At 47.4% G+C, this 22,687-nt stretch overlaps 1 protein-coding gene across 1 annotated transcript in view; it reads right to left on the bottom strand.

The window, feature by feature from the left end:
• Window positions 1-3,863, bottom strand: part of NR2E1 (nuclear receptor subfamily 2 group E member 1) — a 20,162-nt gene extending 16,299 nt beyond the window's left edge. Inside the window, exon 1 of the mRNA XM_027895433.1 lies at window positions 3,618-3,863. Within this exon, the coding sequence (XP_027751234.1) occupies window positions 3,618-3,642 (25 nt within the window). The 5' untranslated portion in view covers window positions 3,643-3,863. The remainder of the gene's footprint in view (window positions 1-3,617) is intronic.
• Window positions 3,864-22,687: the final 18,824 nt, after the last annotated feature.

Here is a 22,687-nt window from a genome sequence, read left to right as displayed (position 1 = left end):
GAATTTAGGAGTCCGAGATACTTTCAGACATGTCTGTGCTAAGGCTCTAAGACAATGCCTGCTGGCAGACAATAGGGACATTAGATAAAGTGTTAACTTAATGATTTTGCCCATTGAAACTCGTTTGACTGCCTCCAATGAGCACAAGCTGCCAGCTTCTCCCCTAAATGAAACCCGACAGCTGCTATACACAACACGGTGAGAGGGACGGGGATTAGGTTAGGGACTGCGAGAGGGAGGGGTGGCGGAGGGAGGGAAGGTGGGAGGGAGGGAGAGAGGTTAAAGAATAGAAAACTTTTACGCAATTAATAAGGAGCGCAGCTGAAGGATGCCCCCCTGACCCACTGCCTGCGAGCAAACCGCGGCTTTGGAGCTGCAGGTAGGCGCCCGTGAGGAGGGCTGAGGCCAAGGCACCGTTTCTGGGAGTGTGTAATTACAAGCCCTCCTTGCCACCTGCCTATTGGGGCACCAGTGACCCGTCAAAAAGTGTAGCATGGGAATTCGGATATCGCACAATGCCAACGGGGGGAAAGCGCTCGACTTCCCTCTCCAGTCCTTAGCATCCACGGGGAGAGAGAGGGTCCACACGCACGCACACAAAGGAGGAGGAGGAGGAGGAGGAGGAGGAGGGGCAGGCTAGGGGTGGGGGGAGAGACACTGGAGCAATACGTGCAGCGCTGGTGCATCCCGGTGCGGAGCCCGGCACTGCCGCGCTGCCCCCGCGCACCCTGGTCCACCCCGCTCCCCGCGCCGGGACCCCGCTCCGCTCCTCTTCCCTTGCCAACCATCCCCAGCCTCGGCCGCCCACCCAGGCCCGCCGTGGGACCGCTGTCCCCCCCAGGGCACAGGACAGCCACGGGGGTCCCCGCTTCCCCGGCTGGCCTGCGGTGCGGGGCAGCCAGCTCGGCTCCGCCGGCGCTAAAGTGGTGTGGTGGAGAAGGAAGAAACTTGGGTTACTTTTAAAAATAGTTTTCCCCAGACGGATTTTGTGTCTGGGAGCAGTTTTGAAAAAATACTATTCACTATCTAAGTACATATCCACATCATGCATGTAAACGTATTGTCCATATATCCTTTTACACGCCCACATATTCGGTCTATAAAACCCGAGCGTCTGGAGCACATCGCCAAACCCACATAAACACGTTTCCAGCAGCCGGAGCGGCCGGTCCGCTGAGCTCCGTGGACCTTGGCGAGGCTGAGGACGGGGAGAGGGGACACGGCGGAGGGAGCGGTTGGGGCCCCCCAGCTTCGCGCGTCTGCAGGGCCGCTTCGTCCCGCCGCCTGCCCGCAGACCCGGCCGCGCTCTGCTCCTTCTCCACTCCCCACCCCCCCGCCCCCCCCAAAACCCAAATCTCTGCCCCGCAGGGGCTGTTATGAGAAAACTTTCGTGCAGGGCAAAATATGAAATAAGTAGACGGGTAAGAGGCAGGACGGGGGGCGGGAGGAGAAAAATGTAAGCTTGACACGGGGTCATGCGATAACTGATTAACTCTGTTTAAAAGCGCTCCGGTTCCCCGAGGTACCGCTTCGTCTCAGAAGTTTTAGCGCTAAGAAAATGGGATTTCTGTTCAGCAGGGAAACCGTTTTGAACATCCCACGACAGGGGGTCCTTGGGGGCTTTTTTTTGTGTCATAATTGCTTAAAGGATATATGGCAGCCCCGATTACTGTAATTACCATCAGAGGCTGTTGAAAGAAGTTAGTCTGGGCTCGGGGGACGGCGGGATGGGGTCTTGTTACCACCCAGGCTGACATCGCGGCTGACATCGCCAGGCGCCCACCGGCGGGCAGAAAAGCCAAGACGCAGCCCCCTTGCCCGGGAGCCCCCCAGGACCTCCAGGATAAGCGCCCAGGCCCCGGGACAGCTTGCATGCGCTGCCGAGTGCGGCTGGACTCGGGACCGGGCCCTGAGCAAGACTACGCGTGTGCCCGTCCCCGTGGGGTTTGGCCGAGTCGGGCCTGGGGGTCCCTTTCGGGAGGTCCCCGAGGTCAGGGGGTCATCAAGTGGTGCAAGCGGCGGCGGTGGCCCAGGGTCGCCCAGCGCCCTGCGGCCAGAGGCGCGGTCCAGACTGGCGGGTTTTCTCCTTCGCAAAATGTCTCCGGCAGAAGCTCCGGTGTCTTTGGGGGACGAGGCTCACTGGTCCTTCCTGCCCCTTCCCCAGCACTCAGAAAGCTGCCAGGAGCCCCGACAACGTCCCAGCGCGGCTGCCCACGGGCCTGATCCCGCTCCGACTGCCTCGCACTTCCCGAGCAGCCTGGGCAGTGCAGCCGGCGGAACCAGCCCCCGGCCACGGCAGGTTTTTGGCCCCTGCCCCCCCCTCCTCTACCCCGGTTAGTCCCTTAGCACCTCGACTACTTTTTTTTTTTTTTTTTTTTCCCCTCTGGCGGCTGGCTCGGAAAGATGCCACACTCAGCCCCGAGGAGGAAGGAATAAAACCAGCCCACGCCGAAGCGGCGGCAGCTCGGCCGCAGCGCCGGGGGCTCCGCGCCGCCCGCCTCCGCCACGCGCGACCTCCGTGCCGCGGCCCCGGCTGTCCCCCGGGCCTGCTGCACCCCCCTCCCTCCTTCCCGGCTTCACGGCCCCCGCGGACAAAGGGCGAACCCGGGTCAAAATAATGGAGGGCAGCGGCGAGGAGAAGGCCGCAAAGGGCTGGCGGGGGCCGGCCGGTAGCAGGTACCGCGGCGGGTTCCTCACGGCTCTGACTCCCTTTTTCCGGTGCTCCGCAACCCCGGGAGCCCGTCGGAGCGCAGAGGAAATAGCTGTCCGATCCATCACTTGTCAGACATTAAATTGGATTGGGTATTTCCCCCCCCCCCCCTTTGTTACTGACTCCATCCATATTACGAACTCCGAAAGTCCCATTGGGATTATACGGATTGAGCCATTCTGTAAGAGCGGTTAGTCATACTTTAAATTCTCCAGTTATGAGGTGCATGGATTTAGGATTAAGGAAAATGTGACTTTTAAGTTGTTTCTGCTTTCCTCGTTGCAGGATTATTTGTTGTAACTGGGAATGGTGTGCAAAGTATTGCATTTAAATCCTCCTTCAACTGAGTTGCTTACGCGATTCCGTGTAATTGAGTGACCGGAGTTTCAAACTCTTAAAAAGAAATTATTATGTCGCAGAAGGTTGCATAAAGTCCGTGAGAAAAGCAGCACGTTTCAACGCCGTAATGCCATTTAAACCCAAACCTTCATTCTTCCGCCCCAGCACCGAAGACCCGCACACAGCCGCCCGAGCTCCGGTGGGACCAGCCCCCTCCCCGCCGCCAGCAGAGCCGCCTGCCCCGGGGCTCGCTGCCCACCGGCTTCTGCCCCGGTTCCCGGCGCGGAAGGCCAGGACATGCAGCTGAAAAGCGACTTTTTGTAAAACCCCGGGCCCAAACTCCATAGGGGCAACACTGAGCCTATATATTCGTTGCCACTCTGGTTGGAAATATACACTTCTTTTTCAATTGGGCGGGGGTGGCGGAGGGGAAGGGGGGGGGGATGCAAACCCAAGCCGCAACCCCCCCTCCCCTTCCTTTCCCTCCCCCTCCACCTCCCGCCCCCCAGGCCAGGCTGCAGCCGGGCTCGGCAAGGCTGCTCGAAGTCTCCACCGCGTTATTACCCACTTGTTGATCCCGCCGGCTTGCTCATGCTCGAAGCCCCCGGGAGTCGTTAAACTCGGGGTGAAGTGTCGGCGCCGGGGTGAGGCGGTGCGGCCCCCCCGGAGCGCCCCCTCCTCCGCGGGGCAGGTGCCTCTCTTGGGCGCTCACTGCTGGCTCCGCCGCGGGGGCCGGCACATCCTCGCCGCGGCCCCGCTCCCCAGCAATGTCCTCCCGAGGGACGGGGACACGCTGCAGGGACGCGGTAAGGGGCGGAAAAAAAAAAAAAAAAAAAAAAAAAAAAAAAAAAAAAAAAAAAAAAAAAAAAAAAAAAAAAAAAAAAGGAAAGCCGAAAGTAAGGCAAAGAAAAATAGCAAAGAAGTGACCCAAAGTCGGCGGCCGCTCGCTGCCCCCCTGCGAGCAGATGCTCTCGGGACCCCGGGAGGGTGCAGGGGGTGCGACTGTGCTCGCCACCGCGCTCCTGGAAGGCAAGCGAGAGCCACAGCAGCCAGGACAACAATGAGGCGAAAGAGAAGGTAGGATGGGGAGCGGGGCTCTGCGCCGAGCGCCTCGGTGCAACGAGCAGGGAGATCAGAGCCTGGAAAAATAATGGAAGGGGGGAAAAGGCGTCAGAGGAGGCAGTCTCTGCCTCTCAGAAACTGAATGGTATAAAAAGGGAAAGGTTTCCAGAAGTTCATTACACTGGCTGACTTCGCGCTTTGAGCTCCAGGCTTCAGCCCCTATAATATCGGCAGAGAGGCTGTGACAGGCAGCGGCGGGGAGGGGAGAGGGACGCCCCTTGCCCACTGAGCTTCCCTTGCTTTCCCCCCAACTCCTGCCGCCGCGTGACGTCACCCCGCGCTGGGAAGGGGAGGGGGCAGGGAGGGGGTTAAATGCTAATGATATTAATGAACCCCCGAGCGGCTTCCACACAAAATGCAGAGGCCGCCGAGACGATTCCGCCTCCTCACTCGCCTTGTGCCCTCACTGTCATAAAAAAGGACATTCCCCCCAGAAAAAAAAAAAAAAAAAAAAAAAGAAGAGAGACAAAAGGGAAAGCAGAAAGAACGGATCAAGACCCCGTTTCTTTCGCGTTTTCTCGTGCTGAGGTGGGGCTCGCCTGTGGCTCGCCCCTGCACTTGCCCTTGCCGCACGGCCGTGCTGGCACTCGGCGGGGCCGTGTGGGGAGCGGACCGGGACTAAGCCGGGCCGGGCCGGGCCGGGCCGAGCCTGCAGCCTCCCCGCCGGGCAGCCGGACCTCCGTGCTGCCGAGGGAGCCGGGGGCTGGCACGGGGGGAGCAGGGCCGGCGCACGGCGCGGCGTGCAAGGAGAGTGGGGGGCGACTGCTGCTTCCCGCTCCCCGGCCCCGGGACTTGTTGCACGGCGGCAGTGCAAGGAGCCCGCTCTTGCTCCGTAGGGCCGCTGCCACCCTCGGGCACCGCCGACCTCGCCGTGCCTCGAGTGGCCCAGCAGCGCTGTCAGAGCCGGGGGCCAGAGACGGGACCCTTTCCCAACTCGGCCTCTCCGGCTACACCTGTTGGAAAAGCTCTACCTGTTGAGACCTGGTAGAGCAGCCAAAGAATGGTGAGAGGTGCTTTCGTTCCGCATCTGGGGAGGAAGGAAAGGCTGTCTCTCCTGCATAGGCAAGCTGAGGCGGGCAAGGGCACCAGAGAGCAGGGGCAGCAGTTGCTGAGGAACTGAAAACCTCGGATGTCCCTCGGTCTCTCCTTTCTCCTCCCTGTCACTGGGGTGAGGTGTTAATGCACCATAACTGTCTTTCCCCTTGCTGGCAGTAATGCTGAGGGAAAGTGGTGCTCAGCCTAGCCCTAAACACACTGTCCCCGTCCTTTTGCACTTCATTATTTCATCCTTCCATCCTTCTACCTCGGGTTATGAGTGACTCCTCTTGTGCCTACACCATACCTGTGTTGCAGGGCTGCATGACTCTGAACAGCACTGGAATCCCAGTGATTTTTTGCTCTTTGCTCCCCATGGGTCTAGTGCATCCATGGCACAGAAGAAAGCCTTGAATCAGGACATGCCTGGTCCTGCCTAACACTGAGAGACACTGTCCAGAGGACTGGGAAGTTGCTCAGGGAGATCTCAGAAAGCAAAGAAACTAGTGTATAAGGGAATGCAGACAAATTCATTCCAAATCTGCTTCCAGGGAGTCATTGGGCAGTGTGGAGAGCAACAGGAAAGGAGATGCTACATTAGCAGGGTCTGGAGGCCAAAACAAAGATGATTAAATGGCAGCAGATGATTAAGATGATTAAATGCCCCCATAACTGTCCCTGGGCATCCCTTGCTCTAGCAAGGCAGATCTCTGGCCCTACAGAAGCTACAGTTCTTTGCCTTATAAAGTCTGAAAAACACTGCAAAGGCTGATCAAACTGTGTCCACAGATTCCAGCCACACCTTAGATGGGCTGCTCTAAATATGAGCAGGGCTTTCCCTCCCAAGTACAAAATCAGGCTCTGTGAAGTTTAAATAAAAAGAAGGGCTCAAACAACCCATCCCTCCACCCAAAACTCCGCTAACATAATGCACACGCCCAAAGCTGGCTCTGCATGTGAGGTGGGCAGGGGCGGGAGCAAACCATCAGCCTTTCCCTGTTCCCCAGGCTGTGCCTGGTGTTGCTTTGCAAATCTGCACCAGCTGGGGTTTGTCCTCTTTCCTCTGGGTGGGTATATCTCAGCCCTGTAAGTGAAGGCAGCATGTATCTTCCAAGAATACAGGGAAGAGCTCTCTCCCTTACACTAGTTTTTCACTGCAGCTCCTATGAAAGCCATTTCCATGGTCATTTGATGGAAAAGTAGTACAGCTCCAAAAAGGCATGAAATTATTGTTAACCTTTTTATTTATAATTATTACCATTATTACCGTTTAACATTTACCCCTACTGTCTTGGTTTTGGATGGGGTAGAGTTAATTTTCTTCATAGTAGCTGGTTTAGTGTTGTGTTGGGGATTTAGGAGGAGAATAATATTGATAACACACTGATGTTTTAGTTGTTGCTGTGCAGTGCTTACAGTAAGTCAAGGACTTTTCAGCTTCTCATACTGCCCTGCCAGCAAGTAAGGTGGGGGTGTGCAAGAAGCTGGGAGGGGACACTGCTGGGACAGCTGACCCAAACTGGACAAAGGTATATCCCATACCATACGGTATCATTGCTGAACAAAAAGACTGGAGGGAGCAGGCTGGAGGACTGGCTAGGCATCGGACTGTGGGTGACAGCAATTGTCCATCACTTTATCAGTATATTCTTTTATCATTATTATTATTATTCCCTTTCTTTTCTGTTCCTTTAAACTACCTTTATGTCAGCCCACAAGTTTTACGTTTTTTTCTGATTCTCTCCCTTGTCCCACTGAGCGGGCAGTGAGTGAACTGCCATATGGTGTTTAGCTGCCTGCTAAACCACAACAATTATATTTAGTATTTTGTTTGTTAAACAGTCCTACATATATAGAAGATGCTAATACAGTAATGAAATTTACTGTCTTCTCACAGTGCCTTGGAAGTACAGTTATCCATCTTGATACAGGCGCTGGCATGTGTTCCCTTTCCAATGTGTCTCGTTCAGGACTCTGGACTTGCATTACATGGTGACATTTTTCATCCCTGTGCCATAGCCTCTCGCCAGGTATCTTTTCTTTTCATGGAGTTTTAGCAGCAAGAAAAATCCAATGTGCAACCCATCTTCAAGTTCAGCACTTCTGCCTTTATCTTGCGTGTCTTCTCTGCTCTTCGGATGGGGAAACAACAGATACTCAGTGAGCAGAAAAAAAAAAAAAAAGGAAAAGAAGAAGTTCAGGTGTGGGAAACATTTGAACTGCCAGAGATGTATGGATGTAGCAGCAGAATATATGGATGTGGTATTTTCCACTGATTCTCTCAGTGGGAAGCAGGTGGGTAAGATCAGGCAAATCTAACATACCTGTTTTCTTGGAAAGGAGATAAGAAGGGAAAGGATAGAGCTATTTTCTCCTGGGAGGAGGAGTTGCTCTTGTTTTGGGATGCTTAAGAAACTATCTTCATTCCCCTCCTTTGTGGTATGTGCCACATAAGAGCCAGGGAAGTCTCAAGGCAGCCCCAAGCAAAAGGCGTGAGCACAGCAGCACCCTCACAGCATAGAGACCCACAGGGTGTAATTCTTCAGGGTTGCCAAATCACCTCTGAAATCTAAGGTGAGTTCCCTTCTCTTTAGGTCACAATCCACGGTTTTGCAGCACCACCCAAATCCCTTTCTATATCCACTTGCCAGTAGATGGATGGGCAGCTGCACTGTGAGGGCTGCTGAAGGGACTGCGGTGATTCTTGGCTGTCCCGCCACGCTCCTGGTCTGCGACACGGCTGCACTTGGTGCCCAACTCAGGCTGCTCCCCAAAATGCACCTAACATGTTCTTTTTTAGTATTGAGTCTTCCTTGCCAAGCCCCTGCCCTATGCACACCTTCCCGGGAGGGCCCTGCACTGTGCACCGTGATGTTGGTCCTCCCCTGTGCCCTGTCTGGGCCATCCTGCTGTGCTGGTTTTGGCTGAGGTAGGTAATTTTCTTCACGGTAGCTGGCATGGGCCTGTGTTCTGGATTTGTGCCGGAAGCAGTGTCAATAGCACAGGGATGTTTTCGCTACCGCTGAGCGAAAGGCCTTCCCTACCTCTCATTCCACCAGCAAGGGAGCTCAGTGTGCAAGCTGGGAGGGGGCATAGCCAGGACAGCTGACCCCAACTAACCAAAGGGATATTATAAACCTTCATACTCAGCATATAAAGCTGGGGGAAGAAGGAGAAAGGAGGGGATGTTCAGAGTGATGGCATTGGTCTTCCGAAGTCACTGTTAAGTGTGATGGAGCCCTGCTCTCCTGGGGATGGCTGAACACCTGCCTGCCGATGAGAAGTGGTGAATTGTTTTGCTTTGCACACATGTGTACCTTTTCCTTCACCTGTTAAACTGTCTTTATCCCAACCCAGGAGTTTTTTCACTTTTACACTTCCTATTCTCTCCCCTGTTCCCCACTAAAGGGGAGTGGGGTGGTGCCTGTGTGGGGCTGCGTTGTTGCCTGGGGTTAGACCCCACCATACACCCAACATATCCAACCCTGTGGGATGAGGATGCCGTGTGGCAGCTGGGCTGGCAGCCACACTGGGGCAGATGCTTTCTAGGGATGCAGGGCCATGTTGAGAGCCCTGATTAAAATAATCAAACCAAAAAGCACTACAGTTTGGTGCCATGAATTTTACCCAGGTGAGGCAAGAAAAGGCTTTTACCCCAAAATGTTAAAATCTAATCCTGTAATTGATCCCTCCCTCCTGGAGCAAGAGGGATTTCCTTGTGCTCCTGTATGCTGTGTAAAAGCAAAACCACCTTCCTGCTGCAGCTGGGGATGACTTTCCCTGAGCTGCTGGCACCTTACGTTCCATCTCAACTGTGCTGAGGTGTCCCACAGCGAATATACCAGTTACCTCTAGTGGCTTCTGGGCTTGAGCAGCTATCAGCTCATCCTCCATCCTGAGTAATCCATCCAGCAAAGCTTTGGGGAAGACCTGAATTCCTCGCAAATGCCAGAGAAAAAGTGGTGAGTTTCTCCCTTGCACATGTGCATGCTTGGTTAAGTAAGTTAATGACCACGTGCAACAGCAACCATATAGCTGTACTTCCACTCTTGCATCTGATGAGTGTATGTGAGCAGAGGCATCTTGTGCAGAAGAGAGGGGAAAGTTATACCTAAGAAAGATAACTGAGAAAAGAGTATTGCTGTAAGTCATGGCACTTCTTCTCAATACTTGTATTCAGGGGTGGAACAAGCCTGAGTTCACTTGCAGCAATGAAATGCCCCATTAATCACGTATGCCTTTGAAAGGGATATGTCAGGCTTGGCTTATACGCCTACACTGGTACCTGATCTCATCTAGACAATGCCAGACAAGCGCTGAACAAAGCAGCTGTAGTTAGTAACTTGACTTATTTGTTAGTTTGCTAGTTAGATATAAATCAAAGTGTCGTAATAAGCCAGTGATGTAGCAGCAGCTGCAATCTAATTTAGAGAGAAACAGCCTCATTTTAGTTTTCCTGACATGAACACAAAAGGTAGTATCAATACTGAAGCCAGCGGAGACACAGCTATGTAAAACTAGTGAAAGTTCCAAATACAAGAGCAAATATATTATTAACTCCGTAAGAGAAACTTAAGATTGGACTATGCTTCAATAGTTTTAAATTGTCAATAAAACAATGTTGACTGCAAGGAATAAATATATCTTGGATCTATGCTGTGACATTTAAAAATCATTTTGTAAGTGTATTGAATAAATACTCTGGTTGCATCCTAAGCACTTGTGTGTGCGTAGGAAAGAGTCGCCTTAGCTATGACCCTGATTGATTGTCCTTTGAATGTAATCATTTCTTTGGTAGACTGGCCTCCCAAATTTTGCTGGAGAAGCCTATTAACAGGCTGACCTTTGAGGCAATTGCACAAAATACTGTGTAGTGGCAGCAAAGAATGCTGTTAGAAAGGGCTGTATTTCTGGCTGGCAATGTAGTGGCTCAGCTCCATTTATTTCAATTTAGCTATATCTCTTGATATTGGCTGGAGACCAGATCTGTTGTATCTATTTCAGGAAGTCAATTTAGAACCAACAAAAATAAATACTTCCAGATGCAGCATTGAGTCAGCACATCACATTCAGTGCTGCTTGAAAGTATTGAGCCAGTTGGTGCAGATAGATTTCTAAGACGAGATGTGTATCTTCATCACTGACTGCAATGTTTATAGACAAGTTTGCTTTATCTCTTGCTTCATAAAATATGGGTCACAGAAATATCCTTGCAGGTAGAGCAATTACTGGCAAGTCCAAACAGAGGAGAGAACAACATGCAACACTCTGCAACCAGCTACATGTATTATGAGGCTGGTTAGGATTTTCTGCCTTTTGATGTTTCAGACATGAGACCAGGATGGTGTGCTTAAGAAACCAGTGGTCTGAGCCCATGTAGCAAGATTTAACACTCTTACCCCTAAGAAAAGTGTACCCCTAAGAAAGCAGAAGTCTACTGTGCTCCTCTGTAAAATGAATTAATCCTGCAGCTATTTGCATTTGTCATACCCAAACAGAAAGCATAGTCCAATGAGAACATACACTGAGGCAGATTTTGATCCTGCAGTCTTCCACTGTAAATATGAAACTGCAGTAGTTTAACAGACTTTGACAGGATTTCTGGTGTGGATGAGATCTGCAAAATTCAATGTGAACAATAAAGTTTTAGGCAGCCTCTCTGACTGGAAGAGTCCTGTCAGTCCTCAATTGAGATTTCACCATTCAAATGCAATGTACATCCTTCAACTTGCAATGTATTTTGATGGTTCATAAACCCAGGTGCCTGGAGTGCTTTCTGCAGTGTGGGGCACTTGCATGCTACCAACCCAGGGATTCCGAGCTTTAAGTGCTCTTAAAAGAGACTTCAGATATTTTTCTCATGTCTTCACGTGATTTTGCCAGATGCAATTTTGCTGCATTGTCACAAGAACATTGTATCACTAAATATATATATTAGGGAATTACTGGTGCTTGGATATGGGTGAGGATATCCCCCTTGTGAGATGTGATCCAGTACCTGTATGTCCCTCTTTTCCACAAAGCATGGCTTTATAAAAAAACATAAATAAGGGTAATGTGTTATGATAATTCCAGTACAGAGCTTTATCTTGTGACTTAGTTCTTCACTACAATACAGAGCAAAAAGTACTGAAGCACTGAATCAAAAGCTGAGGACTGACATGGATGGCAATCCAGTGTGGACTGGTGCTTGTGGAGCAATAATAACTAGTAATGTTTACAATTAACTGCTTTTCGTAATTACTCAGTTCTGTGGCAGTGCTGATACTGATAAGCAAAGCTGTGTGGCAGATCGCTAAGCTAACGCAGTAGAAGTCAGGTGCACAGATTATTGCTCAATAATGCTTTTGTTCCAATTACAAGTGAAGAGATGATACTGTGTACTGAATCATGATCTTTAGGAAACCTCAAGAGGGAACAAAATACTGTAGTTTGGCTACATATATGCGTGGGAAGTTGCTTAAAGTCTTCTGTGTGATCAATTAACTAGTTTTGTATTGTCAGGAGTGTATGTTTGATTATTACTTATGTTTTATTTATATTGTCATTGCAGTCAGTGCTGGCTGATTCTGCCCAAATCCAGCTAGCCTTTTTGCTGGCATGATGTTGATGTGATTCAGCATCTGACAGACAAACAGAGGAAATACGTTTTTCTTCTGTTCTGTTTTCTGTGCATGTAGTAAACACACTGTAGGTGGTAGAATATTTTCTCTATCCAGTAGATTTTTTTCCTTTTATTGGAAATTTTAAGCAAAATGACTACTCAGAAAAGAGGAGGTTTGGTCTTGGGAGATCCATCAATTTGACTGATGACCAGGGTCAATCATGCTAAAGGAATAAACGGTGAAACAGCCAAGCTTCCTTATGGATACCACTGTCCCTCGTACTGGTGTTCCTCCTATGCCAGGGAAGAACAAATGTTAATTTATTTGTGCGTTTCTAGGAGAGTAGAAGGAGTGAGGCTCCCACCAGAGAGATGCCATAGCGAGAAAGCTGTGTTTGAATATATTTGCAATTGTACTATTTGAATTTTACCCATCTCGGTGTATTGCACCATTGCAAATTGTGTCCATGCTTACTCACCTGCCCTTATGATCTCTTAAAACTCCTCTGCAGATGGGGAAGGTCTTAGATCCTACAACTGTCTCATGGGACTGAGGACACTGGTGCTCTGCAACTGTTTGTTGAACTCTTTGTCCTCTGTGCTGAAGGGCACCTAGAATACTTGATATCCACTGCTGTGTTCAGGTGTGGAGCCTGATGTTTCAGTTTTAACTGAGAGCTTTAAGTTGGTCTCGGTTTTAACTCAATGTGTTCTGGGTTTTCTAAACTAATTGACTTGGAATAGGTCTAACATAATAGCAAATGACCCCTGCTTCTAGCTGGTTTATAATTAGGTTGCAGCCACTTGTGCCCTTTTTACTTTCCAACAGCAGGTGTAAGCAGGCTTAGGGGAACTTGGTGGGTATGAAACAGACTGGTGACATTTTTTATGTCAGTTTGAACTTGGTCTTCATTTTTCTCGTGTCTTTCAGGAAATGCCTTGGGAAGGCCGTCAAATAAACACCAGTGGGCTGGGCAATACTCAAACAATGAGATTCTTTCAATAATGTAGATAAACCTCATTTTAGATACAGTGGGACCAAGTAGTCTGATGGAAGAGCTGGACCAGCTGTCACCCAGCAATGGAGTTTCCAGAGTTCACTGCAAAGTTTTAGGGCTGTATAGCTGCCTTGCACCTATTTCTCATGCCCTTCTTTTGGTCAGATAACTGCAGCAGATCTACATCAGCAAACTGTATTTCTTCAGCTTTGTTCGGGAAGCCAAACTGCCCAAATAGCAACAGATAAGCACTAAGACTGCAGCAGAACCACTTGTTCTCCTGTGAATTTGGCTTCTTTGCTGTGCAAAGGCTTCTGGGGAAGATCAGGCTATGCTTGGTGTCTAGAGGATTAGGTGCCAGTTTCTCGCATGCAAAGGGCAACCCTAAGTTGGGCTGAACAACCTCTTTCAGTCTTACCCAGGAAAAAACAGAGCTCTAGTTTTCAGCACCATAATGCTCAAAGGAATCTGCTAGCTCCCACCTCGCCACCCAACCTGTGGGTGTAACAGAATCACAGAATATTCCTAGTTGGAAGGGACCCCGAAGGATCATTGAGCCCAACTCTTAAGTGAATGGCCCATAAAAGGACCAAACTCACAACCTTGGTATTATTAGCACCAGGCTCTAACTAACTGAGCTAATCTCAGTGTCAAGGTGGGGTCAAGGGGAGATTAAGTTTATTTTTTCTATTTTTCCCAAAATTTGAGCTATTAAGAGATATTAGTCTGACAGGGTTGGGAACTTCTCAGTTGTTGCCCTGCAATGTGAGAGTAAGGTTGTCTCCATGCTGCTGGGAGAGGCAATGTGTGTATGGATGTGGATCTGCTGGAGTCCAAGCTGTGGAGAGAGTTTCCTGTGCATTTTCCCATTCTGTTTTTGGAGTATATGGGGAAGTGTTGTGGGGAAGGGCAGGTCCTATGTGTGAGCCAGGAATATTGGGTAGTGCTATGCTCTGAGGATGGGAGCAACAGCAGTGCATGTGAAGAGCTGCAGTTTGCAACACAGCAGGTTTGTCTCTCTGTTCACGCAAACAGACTGTGAAGTCCAAAGGAGGGTGTGTCTGTAAGGAGCATTGCAGCATCAGTGTCGGGGCAAGAAATACCCGTGGGTTTGTTTACCCTTTTCCTGCCTGGAATATGAGCCCTACTGAAATGGGCATAAGAAAAGCTACACCAGCCTGTTCATGAAAAAAAAAAAAAAGCTTGTAGGCGTTTAAATGCAGGTTTTGGTGGAAAGACCATAAAGAGCGAGGCCTGCTGCTCTCAAGTTTGAGCTGCTGTTGGGGTGTTTGAGGCTGGGAAACCCTGGGTAGCCTAGCACATTGCTGTGTATCAGGCATGACAATGCCATGTAAAAGAAGTTCCCTGAAAGGCTTTCAGAAGTCAGAGCAGCTATACAACCGCCTGGGAGCTTGTTAGCTCCCTTGCTACATCTGCCTTGAGATGAACAAGAGCCCCCATCAATGCTATTTTGCCTTTCTGTACCTCAGGCCCTGCACTCATCCCACCTGCTCGGGATGGCCTCCCAGACAGACAGACAGACAGACAGACGGACAAGGATGCACTTGCTCTTCCTCCTACACTTCTTTTTCTCCCCTTTTCCCTCCATGGCTTTTTGCTTTTAAAGGTTGCTGCTGACAAATCTATCTATTTGGGGCAAATTGTCAGTGAGAAACTTCCGCTCGAACTCTTTGGGACAAAACTGCCTCTTTGAAAGGGTAAATCCCGTTGCATGAAGGTCTGAACAATGGCCAAATGTGTTGCTGCTACTGCTGCCGCTGCTGCTGAGGCCGGGGCTGCGACAAAGAGCGGATTAATTGGTGCCGCGGCTGACTGGTTCGAGATGGCTCCACTCAGCCCGCGCTGCGGGGAGCCCCATTGACTGGGCCCCGAGTCCCACTTTTCACAAACTCCAAACAAAAGTCAATTTCTTTTTTATAAGGCGAGGGAAGAAAAAAAAATCAGTTCATGTTTGAGCTCGGGAAGTTGACTTGTTGGATTATAGGGCGTCATGCTCTCTCTGTCTGTCTCTCCCATGCTTTAAAGTTGCTTCTCCCACTAAGAGAAGAGTGAAGGGGGAAAAATGGAAGCAAAAATGAGCCGTCCCCATCAACATAAGCGTGAGAGTGGGCTCTGGGAGTAGAAAGTAGAAAGCCTGGGCTCTGCAACCATGCTGGGGACCAAGCTGAAGCTCTTATTTAGTCAAGTTAAACTTCTTCAGCCCTCTGGTGCTGTTCCCAAAGGTGCCCGCAGTACTTTTAATCCTCAGGTAGACAGCACCATGAGGGAATGAGACTGAGCTAGCATGACTGAAGTCAGCATATCCATATTGGACTTCATAACTGGCAAGTCTCCTGCCCTCTTCCAACAGGGAAGGTTTTCTCATGTGGAAGTGGGCAACACAACTAGATGTCTTGTGTCCTCTTTGAATAAACTTTGACTTCCTCTGACTCTAATCCGGTCAAAACAGAGAATGCAGAATGAGGTTCCCAGGAGGTACATCCCAAGCACTTAGAAGAACTGTAATATATATAGGAGCAATCAAAGAGAGAGGAAAAAGAAAGAAAACTGGGGCTTACTCTTGTGCGTACAGATGTTAATAGCCATTACCAAGTTGGCACAGTTTCTGCAGCTGAGGTTTTACTGGAGCATTTTGGGAAGTTAATCCCTGTAATTGCTTTGATAATCTTGTGGTATTTAAGGTATCACTTAATCAATATTTAGCTTTTCTTTCGGAGAACAGTGATCCCCAAATAAAAGAGACAGGCTATTATCAGATGTAACTGCTGACCCTCTCCTCCTGGCGGTGGTATAGTATCAGATCTCCTAGTTACCTGCAATTTATTTGCATATATTCTGTCTTTGCAGGGAGATATTTCACACCAGATTCTCTTTCTCCCTTTTCTGCAGAGTGGGTCCTTTGATCTAACTCTCACTAATTGCTTTGACACACAGGGGAGGGAGTGGGGCATCCCAACAGTTAGATTTCACTCCTCTGATTTTTTTAAACCATCATTTTCTGCAACTTATTCTTACTTTAGTGGGAAACATGGTGTGATTTATCATGCACAGCTTTGCTGCAGACTATAAGGCAGGCAAACAGAGCTTAGAGCAGAAGAGTACAGAGTGCAGCAGTTTGATTTGAAGTCAATGATAATTCTTGTGTGTTTTATCTCTGTGCACTCTGCACAGAAACTTTTGATATTTTAAGGTCCACATTACAGATTTTATTTAGTCCACTTCTCAAGTAGAACTATCTTCGTAAAAATGGGTACAGCAAGAGCCAAACAGCAGGAACATCTGTTCGTGTTATCCATGTAACTTTGCAAGTATAGCTTAACTTGAAAAGAGCCTCTGGCTTCATTACTGAGCTGGAGGATTTAACACCACACCACACACACCCCTCCCCTAAACCTTTGACTGTGACCTTCGCTACACCACTGCATTTGCTTTTACCCTCTAATGTTCTTTGACTTTTGGCTAACCTGACTCTTCTGTTTTCACAGGCTGATCCTCTTTTTGTATATATTATATATCTGTATATGGTTCTGAATTAATCCATCTCTGACTTTATCAGTGAACAGAGAGATCCACAAAAAACAGTCTGTAGAAAGGTGAAATTATTAGTTTCATCACCAAGGATCCATCAAGAAAACTATGAAGTTATGAAAGTGAAATTTCTTGTATTATACATTTGGTGTGGCATAGAGGCCTACAGGAAGCAAAAAGACCCTATGCTGGAGTTTTCCTTGTTGTTGGGTATGCCCTTAAAATTTTTGTGGTTTCTTAAAAAGAGCTTCATTAGTGTGCAGAAGACAATACAAAGAATTATCCTTTTCATTGTGCCCCCACTCTTAGCGCTTCTGGCTGTCAACTACCAAGCTCTAAAATTAAGGTGGCAATTTTCAGCACAGCAGCTGAGTTGTAGGAAACTCCAAGGGAAAGAATGGTCTGATATGTCATAGGTGTTGGAAAAATCAAAGGGAAAGAGGCTGGAGAAGAGGTGGTTAGAATTGACTAGAAGGACATCATTAGTGATTTTAGAGAGAGCAATTCCTGCAGAGTGAAGTGGCTGGAAACCAGACTGCTGAGTGTCAGAGAGGTGAGTTCAAGAGAATGGGAGTAAACTAGTAATTTGAAAGGATAAGAGGTAAAGGAGATGAGAAAGGCATAGTGGTATGTAGAGGAGGGTTGTTTTTGCAGAGACTTCAGAGGCTTATTTGAAAACAGATGAAGAGGGTGATCCATAGAAAGAGTCTGCTGATGAGTCTGGAGAAGGAAAGTGCTAATCAAAGAATGAGTAGGGATGGGGGAGGTTGAAGGGACCCTAGCAGGGAGTGGATGAAGAAAGGATTTTTTTCCAAGGATAAATGCAAAGACGCAGAGGATGAACACAAGGGTCTAGAGACATTCACCAGACCACGTGCCTGGATGAAATAAGTCAGCTTAGAGGCTGGAAGATTTAACACTTAGTGGGTGGGGAAGTGCAACAAGGGAAGGAGAGAGGAGAGTTGGGGGTAAGTATCACCAGACTTGGGTGCTAAAGGAGGGATGAAAAAAGACAAAGAAATTAGACTGGCCAAAAGGTAACTGGAGAATGCACAAGGTGTAAAAGGCAGAAACAGGTGTGCAGTGAGTTCAGTGACTTTCTGTTGAGATGGCAGCTGAAATTTGAAGCTCTTAATACAGGAGTTGAGCTGCAAAAATCAGCAAGAGAAACTAAATCAGCAACAGTGAGGAGGAAAAGGAATGGTTACCAGGAATGCACTGCATGGCAGCGGATAAGAAAATGGGAGAAAGGGACTGGCACCGCAGCTGGCAGACCTAACGGAGTTCCCGGTGGGGCAAAGAGAACTGGGGAGACAACAGTGCCATTATGTGCATATTTTTACATATTAATCTAGTTTCAGGCATGGCCATAAGGGTTTCCAAAGCCCATGGCCCTGCCTCAGTTGGTGTAGTTGGGAAGTACAAAGGACACTCTTTGAACAAAGCAACAGCAGACAGGGAAGAACCTGTGGATTCTGTTGCTTTCTTTTTCATCCGTATAAACCCCTTGGAATCCTCAGAACTTCTCAGATATCCAGATTTTCATCTTGGACAGATGGACCTGCCTTCAGAGCCTGTTGCTGCTGCTCTCTACTTACACAATCTAGTGTTCAGCAATGGGCTCTTGTACTAGGGCTGAGCAAAATGCTTTCCTTTCTCTTCAAATTTTCTCTTTAGGGCCCAAGATCAACATAAAGGTGCCTATATCGACCAGGAGGTGCTTAAAATGCCATACTTTGGGGATAAAGTCTTTAGTTTTGTTACATCTCTAATACTGAACAATGCTGAGCAGCTCAGTCAACCTTACTGTGTCTGAGACTTCTTTGTAAGTCTAGTCCAGGTCATCCAAAAAGCTCTGACACTGTACAGGGGCCTGTGGAGAAACAAGAATGAGAGTGGTGCTATTTTATATCAGAAGGAAGATGGCTCTTGGCTACCAAGAGAAGCAGACCTATTGCACTGAAACTTTACTTAGGTGATTCATGTACTGGGCACTATGTTTGCTGGCACAAGTTAGGCAACAGGGTAGAGTTGATTTTTCACATCTAACAGACATGGAAATGCTATAGAATCATGGAATTGTTTAGGTTGGAAAAGACCTTAGAGATCATTGAGTTCAACCATTAACCCAACACTGGTCAACCCTTAAACCATGTCCCCAAGTGCCACATCTACATGTCTTAAGTACCTCCAGAGATGGTGACTCCTGCACTTCCCTGGGAAGCCTGTTCCAATGTTTGACAACCCTTTCAGTGAAGAATTTTTTCCTAATATCCAATCTAAACCTCCTCTGGCACAACTACTCATCTTATTGCTTGCTACTTGGGAGAAGACACCATCCCCCACCTCCTTACAGCCTTCTTTCAGGTAGTTGTAGAGAGTGATAAAAGGCTCCTCTGAGCTTCCTTTCCTGCAGGCTAAACGAGCCCAGTTGTCTCCATTTGGTATGTACCAGGATGCCAGTTGCATGGGGCTGCACTGTGCTCACCTCAAGCAGGGTCACCTCTTCAGCCCCCTTGGGTAAACATGTAACATCCCTGTGGGGGCAGCTGAGCGCTGCAGAGCGCTGAGGTCGTCAGAGATGATCAAGCCTTCTGCTTCTGCCAGAGCGCCAAGCAGGGAAAGAAACACTATTTTTTTTGTGTGTGTGTAAATTAAACATATTTGGTGTGAAAGCCACCAAGATGCAGCAAATGTGCAGCCTCGCTCTGCTTTGTATAAGGTCACTTTTAAGAGCTGAGCTCACTCTAAAATTGGGAAGGATGACATCTCTGTTTGTGTTGAGTTCATGGGCTTCTCCCCCACAGAAAATTTTGGAGGATGGAGAAAGCCCATATGAGCCTCCTGGTCTGGGAAAGCAGCTCATCACACTCCTCAGGGCTGAGAAGGTGGTAGGGTGGAATTTCTAGTCTAGGCAATGGAGTTGGAACATTTGCTGTACCTCAGGTCCAACTCCAGTCTTGCCAAGGCAGTGGATTCAATGAGATATGTGCCCAGCACTTCACTACAAGTTTGACCTAAAAAAAATTGTGTTTCTGTGGCAAGAAGACAAATTAAATGCATTTTAGGAGCCCTGGCTTGCACTCTCTGTCTGTAAATCCTTTTTATTATTATTCATATGAAATTGTCACTATTTGTAGATGACAACTGAGCATAATTTAATTTAACAGCAAGGCTATCTGGCAAAAATAATTAATTTCCTCTGGAAAACGATGGGCTGAGCTGGAGGGAGGCATCTATCACAGACTGTGAAATATGACTTTAATGTCAGAGTCAGATAGTCAGTTCCAGTTCTGGGTACACACAACCCAGTGTGTTGTGTCAGAAGACAGATAATGAATGTCCCAGCTGCTGTGAAATATTTTTATCACAGATCATTTGTTTCATTTGAAATAACAAGTTTTAAATTGTCTGTTATGTTCATTACTAAGTGTCCTGGTTTTGGCTGCGATAGAAGTCGTTTTCTTCCTAGTGCTGTGGTTTGGATTCAGTTTGAGAAAAATGCTGATAACACACGGGTGTTTTAGTTATTGCTAAGTACTGCTTACTCTAAGTCAAGGACTTTTCAGTTTCTCATTCTCTGCCAAGAGGAGGTGCACTAGAACCTGGGAGGGAGTGTGGCCAGAACAGGGCACTTGAATTAGCCAAAAGGATATTTCATGCCTTAGAATGTCTTGCTCAATATATAAACTGGGTGATAAACAATTTTATGTGTATCACTTGTCTTTCTTTCTTGGGTTTTATTTTTCTCTCTCTTTTTGTTGTCTCTCTTTTCATTACAACTATTATCATAATGTTATTATTATGTTTTGTTTCAGTTATTAAACTGTTCATATGGCAACCCATGGGGTTTACCTTATTTCTGATTGTGCCCCCTGATCCCACTGATGCAGATAACTTCACATGGATATTAATAGTCAGGTGAGGTGAATTGTCCCAGCTCCTTGTCATGTGGGAGGCTTGTTTTGGTGTCTGAGAATGAACCCAGTTTTTCAGCAAACCTAAACAGTGATCCCCTTCCTTGAAGACCTCTTGCTTTAGTACAAATACTCCTTCTGAGGCAGAGCCTGACACTGGGGTCCCTGAAAGCTGTCATTAAGCTATAAAGGGCAATACATTACAATTGATGTGGGATCACTCATCTCTCCTCTGAATGGTCACGTAAAACGCTGCCTGGTTGTCATGTTCAGTAGGAGCAGGATAGAGCCCTGGGCCTCCAGTAGTTGTCTAGCTGTCCAGTGGCAGAAGCTTCCAGAGGGAGGGAAGGCGAGCTGCATTTTTCTGTATCTTGGTCTCATACATGTAATTTGATTGTCTTTCCTCATCAATCAGTACCACATGACGCCAAAACTTCTTCAGGACCTCGCAGGCAGAAATGTAAAAGGTGTGTATAAACTGAAGATATTTTTGAAAGGTGACACGATTCAGATATCCTCAGAGTTATGTATCCACAGCCAAGGTGTTTCTAGGACAATCAAGAGACACTTGGGAGGATGATTAATATACTTCGCACCACTTGATCGGAGAGTAAAGAAGCAGTAGATGTCATCTTACATGCCAGTTATTCCACTAGAAAATATGTGCATGATGGCAGAATCCAACCATCAAAAAAAGAATTAAAAAAACTCACATTTTTAGTTTAGCGTGTTGCATTTTTCATGACTACAACTTTCATATCTGATCAGTCAAGGCCTCTGTTTTTTTAATGCTACTTCAGTGACTCGTAACTTCTCTAAAGGTGGAGAAACTAAATCAAGGTCAAAGCCGCCTGTTTCCACTGTGAAACAATGGCAGTAAGGGGTAAGTCTGGAGACAGCCTGATTTTCAGGTCTCTTTTAATCACTATATCATGCTTCCTCCTCAGCTAATCCAAAAATTTCACCAAACCACACTGCTCTATTTTTTTCAACATAAATTTTAAGCTCAGTTCATTCTGTCCAAGAATATGGGTTACACAGTCAGATATCTGTGCAGGGACGTACATCTGTATGTTTATACTGGGGAACAATTATTACTCTCCTTTACTCTACTCTGTTATTCTCTGCTGAGTAGAAAAAACTAGGAACAATTAATTTCATGTCTCTTCCGTAAGCCAAAGAAGCACTCTCAATCTTTACTTTGAAGAAGCAATTAACTTCAGGTTTATTAGTCAAGTTGTGCTATGAAGTTTCAATCTTTCATTGTACACTGTGAATTTTAATTACAATTTATTAAAATAATTTAATTGACTTCAGTCAATGGGCGTGAATGAGGGCAGAATTTCCCTGAGAAAGCTGTAGACAGAAGAAAAGGCCACCCATCCTAAATGCCTTCTGCCTGCCCTTTTTTGGGTTGCATCAGACTGTTTGAAAGAGGGCTGCATTTATCATCTTTGATGCCTCCAGCTCAATGGTCAATTCATATTAGATTCCACAAAAGGCAGTGAACCAAATTCATCTCTGATACAATTCCATTGACTTCAATGGTCTTACCACAGGGATTAATCTGGCCTAATATTATAGTGTTAGAATGCATGTGTGTGTACTATTAGCACAGACTCTTTGCTGGAGATCATGCCATGTAAAAGCTGATAGCTGTTGCAGTTGCAATTTGATCAAGAAATCCAATTCCTTTTGTTGACCCACTGAAGTTGACATGCAAAAAAAAAAAAAAAAAAAAAAAAGGAGATCCAAAAAAACCCCTCCAAATCCCTAATCAATGTGCAACTGCAGCTGAATTTAGATGTATATTTGCTAATTTGGTGTATTATGCATGCAAATATTGGTATAAAAGGTGTTTCAATTATTTTCTAAGGCAGAGACCTATGCATTCTCCACAGTCACAAAGAGTTTAAATGGAGTTATTTTTCCCTGCCTATAATCATTCTCCCTTTTAAGTACCCAGGCAGAAAAAGTAAGTTTACTGCTTCTAGCACAATGGCTCTCTTCACTTTTAGGTTTGGGAGACCTGGGTGACCTACGAAAGTTAATTAGAAGGTTAACAAAGACTAAGCCAGAGTAGAATACAGCGCCTCTCCTCCAGCCAAAGATGTCATCCATTAATTAGGGAAATCGTTAAGGTGGCCTTTATTGAATCCATAGAAAATCGGCAGTTTGCAGTCGACAGTTTTGATCAGATTTTCCTCTCCCCGATAATACTACCCTTAATCGTAGGAGCCACGGAGGGTTCGGGATGGGCTGGGAGGGGTGAGGGGGAAAGTGCATGTGCACATAGGGGGAGTATGTGTTTCAGCGACATTACAGTTAAACAGCCGCCAATTGTGACGGCTTTGATTCTCAGGCTTACATGGCATACTTATTCCATGATGTAATCTTTATTGAACCTGGAAGC

The sequence above is a fragment of the Empidonax traillii genome, unplaced genomic scaffold (genome assembly GCF_003031625.1).
Source record: "Empidonax traillii isolate 1590-97213 ecotype Southwest subspecies unplaced genomic scaffold, ASM303162v1 scaffold16:size2589160, whole genome shotgun sequence".
Classification (NCBI taxonomy): domain Eukaryota; kingdom Metazoa; phylum Chordata; class Aves; order Passeriformes; family Tyrannidae; genus Empidonax; species Empidonax traillii.
The sequence above is the reverse complement of the archived record's forward strand: the minus strand, read 5'-3'. Positions and strand labels throughout refer to the sequence as shown.